At 44.4% G+C, this 4,970-nt stretch overlaps 1 protein-coding gene across 2 annotated transcripts; it reads right to left on the reverse strand.

The window, feature by feature from the left end:
* Window positions 1-244: 244 nt before the first annotated feature.
* Rpl22l1 (ribosomal protein L22-like 1) lies at window positions 245-2,872 on the reverse strand. 2 transcript variants are annotated; one of them, XM_013016162.1, is made up of 4 exons: window positions 2,793-2,872; window positions 1,478-1,570; window positions 1,201-1,322; window positions 245-490 (listed from the first exon to the last, which is right to left on the reverse strand). In XM_013016162.1, the coding sequence occupies exons 1-4, from the start codon at window positions 2,799-2,801 to the stop codon at window positions 346-348; spliced, it is 369 nt and encodes a 122-aa protein (XP_012871616.1). In that variant the 5' UTR covers window positions 2,802-2,872; the 3' UTR covers window positions 245-345. The 2 variants fall into 2 exon arrangements, with proteins under 2 accessions (XP_012871616.1, XP_012871617.1); XM_013016163.1 differs by having other exon boundaries at window positions 1,478-1,567; window positions 2,793-2,857.
* Window positions 2,873-4,970: the final 2,098 nt, after the last annotated feature.

The raw sequence follows: 4,970 nt of genomic DNA on the forward strand, positions 1-4,970 counted from the left end.
ACAGTCACAACCTCTGAAGCATTAAGATATCTGTGGGCTAGAAATTAAACAGCTTCCAGTTTACCCAGAACCTTTATGCTAATCTAGAAGTACCTCAACCTCAGCACCCTCATGGAACCCAGGACATTATTCACAAATTGTGACAGTCTTCATCCCAATATCTAGAGTCTCTGGAACACTTTAAATTAACAAAACTTAGAACTCCTGGAAAAATTCTATCAGCTGTTAAAAGCAAACCCATATAAACAGCATCTTAAATACAATAATTTTTATTCATTGTATGTCTAGACATTTCTTCTTTACATATCATTTACTAAAAAAGCAATGCCAGACACAGGAAGCCAACTAGTCCTCAGATTCTGAGCCATCCTCATCTTGGCTTATCTGGAAGTAGCGAAGTTCGTAAGTCTCCTTGTCAGATGCAACCACTCGAAGCCAATCACGAAGATTATTCTTCTTCAGATACTTCTTGGTAAGGTACTTCAAATACCTTAAAAACAAAGATCATGAATTTCATTAAGCAATACAATCCCTATTTTGTTTGGAAGATCCACTGTTGTACTAATCTTTTGAAACCCCCAATTCACCCCTAAACCTTTTTTCAGTTGGTCCTGGGTGCTGTCCGAGCTTTTGTGCTCAAGGCTAGCATTCTACCACTTAATCCACAGCTCTGCTTTAGGCTTTCCTGGTGGTTAATTGGAGACAAGAGTCTTAAGGAATTTTTTTTGCCCTGGTTAGCTCTGAACTGAGATCCTCACATAGCAGCCTCCTGAGTAGCTACGATTAAGAGCTACTGGTGCTGTTTTCTATTAAACACTGTACAAGACTGCTCAACACTGAGAGCTGTTCCCAGACTGTTACTAATGCAAGTAGTATTTCTCTTGATCTTCCCTCTTATGGCTTTCTCTGTGGGAATAGTTAATCCCAATTTGCTAGGTTCACTCTTCGAATTTCATTTGAAGCTTGCAGACCCTTCTTGCAAAAGTGGGCAGCATCCCCCCCCCATTGTTGGGCTACTTAGCTCTACTACAGAGATTTCACATAATACCACTTTTCACTGAGCAAGTGAAAACTGACAGCAAGATGGTGAGAAATTTTGCCTTTGGTTGGCTGCCAAACCTTCAAAACTATGCCACTTAAAAAAAATCTCTAAAATTACTATTCTACGATTCTTCCATTAAAATCTGTATAAGTACCAACCTTTTGGAGAACTGTTTCTCAGAAACAACAGTGATTTTGTTTTTGAAGCGTTCAATGTGAACAACATTCCCGAGATTTCCGGTTTTCCCATTGACTTTAACCTTCTCTCGAAGAAACTGTTCCTATTTTAAAACAGAAAAGATGCAAAACTAGGGAAGAAAACCCTAGATATTCACTAGGGAAGGTACCCTAGGAAAATGACTTTGATTAATATTGATTATAAACTTGAATGATCAAGAACTACACAAAGACATAAGACAGTAAAAATGATACCTACAAAATTTCCAGAGTCAAAAATTCCATCTTCTACTGGATGGGTAAGGTCCAAATTAAACTTCCAGGTTGACCTCTTAGGCTTCTTGTCTTTCTGCTACACAAATTAAGCATGAATTATGACAGGGCAAGACATTTAGTTTATACACAAAACTTGTTAATTGAACTCAGGGCCTGGACACTGTCCCAGACGTTTTTTGCTCAAGGCTAGCGCTCTACCACTTTAACCACAGCTCCACGGTTAGCTTTGTCTGGTGGTTAATTGGAGGTTAAGAGTCTCATGGACTTTCTTGTTCCAGGTTTGAACGGCCATCCTAGCTGCTCAGTCCCCTGAGTAGCAGGCAAGAGCCATTGCTCTGACATTTTAAAGCCATTCTCAGACTTCAGATAAGGAACAGATGCATAGTACCTCCTTCTAACCCAAATTGTTAGCTGCCGCATCAGGCTTCCACCAACGATGTCTATGGGATTCAATACTCAGTTACAGGTAAAAAGGTGGCTTTTGGTAACCAAGATCATCAACATACGTCCAATGAAACGAAGCAAAACCCATCAATTTTTAATCTCCAATGAGGCCCCACCATTCTTCGGTCTGCTTTCATGTGCCATCCTGCGTGGCCTCCACCGTCCCCAATCTCAAAACTCGGCAGAGACTAGCGAGATGCTGGACTCTGAATTCAGTTCAACTGGTTAACTCTTTGGGACTTAACGCCCGAATGGACATTACTCAGTTCTGTGTACAGCCTATTTTTAACAAGCTGCTAACACAATCTTAAGTCTTCAAGGACTCTTTGAAGCATTTTGTCTCTTAAACACCTAAGTCATATTGGAGACCGATTGCAGCGTTTCCAGCGAGCAGGTGGTGCGCCTTCTGGGTAGGTGCTCTACCACGTGAGCCACGCCCCTAGCCTGACTGTACTCCCTCCACGATCCTGCTCGGGCCGGCCTCAAACCTCCATCTCTCGGATCTCAGCCTCCCGAGTGGCTAGGATGACAGGCGTGAGCCACCGGCGCGGGACCAAGTGACTTTTGCGCTTTAGAACGCTTCTTCCTCAACTTACACGTTTCGGGAAACTTTCTTAACCCAGGTCCCGAGGGCGCGGGGCCCCCGCCGCGGCCTCGCGCTAACCGGGCCGCAGGCCCGGGACAGCCTGGGCGATGGGAAACCAGCCTGGGCGCGTAGCGCCTGCGCAGCGTTCCCGACCCGGGCGCTACTTTCCCCGCCCTCGAGTCGGCCCTGTTCGCCAGAGGCCTAGGGAGTCCCACCGCGCGCCCGCACACTTAGAACCGTCCTGCCAGGCGCTCGCTCGCACACTCACCGGCGCCATCTTGCCGGCAGGCCGTGGGATCCGAGAGGGCTCGGCGCACGCGCAGCACGCTTTTATACCGCAGGGTGCCGTCACGCGCCGAGGGCGTAAGCCCTGACGTAGGGAGGAGCGCACGGGTGGGGTGGGGTGTGTCTGTTGTGCTGTAACCTAGGACGCTGGGGCGTGGCCCGGGCAGCGTTTCTATGCGCGCCCTCTAGCGGCCGTGGCTATCATAGTTGGCTCTCTGCTGCCATGGACCACATTGGTGGCTACTGGGATGCAGATACAGAATGGAAGAGGATTCTTGTCCATAAGGAACTTCCTTTCAACCAGGCAAGGCAGTATGTGAGCTTTGGGATCTCTTTTTCTTCTTTCTGTGCCGGTCTTGGGACTTGAACTCAGGGCATTGTCCCTGAGCTTTTACGCTCAAGGTGAGAGCTCTACCACTTGAGCTACAGCTCCATGTCCAGCTTTTTGTTGGCTAATTGGAGATAAGAGTCTCATGGACTTTTTTTTTTTTACCCAGACTGGCTTCAAGCCGCGATCCTCAGATCTCAGCCTCCTGAGTAATTACAGGCGTGAGCTCATAGTGAGCCCAACTTTGGGATCTTTTATATTGTAATTGCAATGACGTTTTATTTCTGTATCTATTTTGCCTGTGAGTCATTTTCTAAACAATTGTATAGGAAATTCAGTACATCAGAGCACCAAAATAAGATTCCAGGCTGGGGACTTAAGAAAAATACTCCTGGTGCAAACCTTTTGTTGACAAGTTGGGTATAACTGATTCTATTCGATTGTGGCTTTTATTGCTAACCCCAGATCTATTGCTGACTGACAGTTAAAATTCAGTGTATGTTTGCTGTGACCTGACTGATAACATGCAAGATACATGAGGGTAGTGGCATCTTGATAACAGAAATAAACAAAAAGCTTTTGCGGTTAGGATTATAAATTGATGTCAGCTTAGTAAGGTCTCACAATAAGGTCTCACAGTATTTAGCAACAATAAGGTGCTGTGGAGATAAAACTATAGTATATAGCGGTAATGAGTAGAATGGACTTTGTCAGTTTGGAAGAGGCTCCATAGAAGGTGACAAGTAGGTATGTCTTCTATTCCCAGCGATTACTTACAAAACTAAGCTTTAATAGTAGCATGTGTTGTGCATAGTCTGCCTACACATGCTTGATACCTAGAAGATGTCCATTTTAATAAAAACTGTTGTTTGCCTCTCTCTCTTGCCAGTCCTGGGGCTTGAACTCAGGGCCTGGGCTCTGTCCCTGAACTTCTTTTGCTCAAGGCCAGAACTCTACCACTTGAGCCACAGCATCATTTCTGGCCTTTTTTGTTTATGTGGTACTAAGGAATCAAATGTGGGGCTTCATGCATGCTAGGCAAGCCTGCTACCACTAAGCTACCTTCCCAGCCTTCAATCTCTTTTTGACAGCGGCCTCTAAAACATTTAACAATAAGTCTGAAAAGAGCCAAGGAATGAGGGCAAATGTACATTTCTATCTATGTGACTGAGGGGCTGCAGTATATAACAAGTATATACAACAAGTTGTTATATATACAAGTATATACAACTTCAAGATACAAATATACAACTTCAAACATCTACATGAGATTAGATTCTGAGCAGACAAACTTTTTAATGACATGAGCTCTATAAAACAATTCCTAAAATATAGCTTTTTAAGTAACTCTGTGTGTGTGTGCGCCTGCCAGTCTTAAGAACTCAGGGCCAGGGCACAACCCTTGGGTTTTGTGCTCAAAACTAGTACTCTACGACTTGAGCCACAGCTCCAACTTTTGGCTTTTTGGTGATTAATTGAAGATTCCCACAGACTTTCTTGTCTGGGCTGGCTTAGAACTAAGATTCTCATATCTCAGGCTCCTAAGCTAGAGTTACAAGTGTGAGCCACTGGCACCTGGCTATAATTTCTTTTTTCCAGTCCTGGGTCCTGTCCCTGAGCCTCTTTGTGCTCAAGGCTACCACTCTACTACTTGAGCCACACCACTATTTCTGGCTTTTTCTGAGTAGTTTATAGGAGATAAGAGTATCATGGACTTTTCTGCCTGAGTTAGCTTTGAACCATGATCTTCAGATCTCAGCCTCTTTAGTAGCTAGGATTACAAGTGTGAGCAACATTTTTAATGAATGGTTAAGCTGGTGGGAAAGTAAATGA

This window comes from Dipodomys ordii, unplaced genomic scaffold (assembly GCF_000151885.1).
Source record: "Dipodomys ordii isolate 6190 unplaced genomic scaffold, Dord_2.0 Scaffold30, whole genome shotgun sequence".
Taxonomy (NCBI): domain Eukaryota; kingdom Metazoa; phylum Chordata; class Mammalia; order Rodentia; family Heteromyidae; genus Dipodomys; species Dipodomys ordii.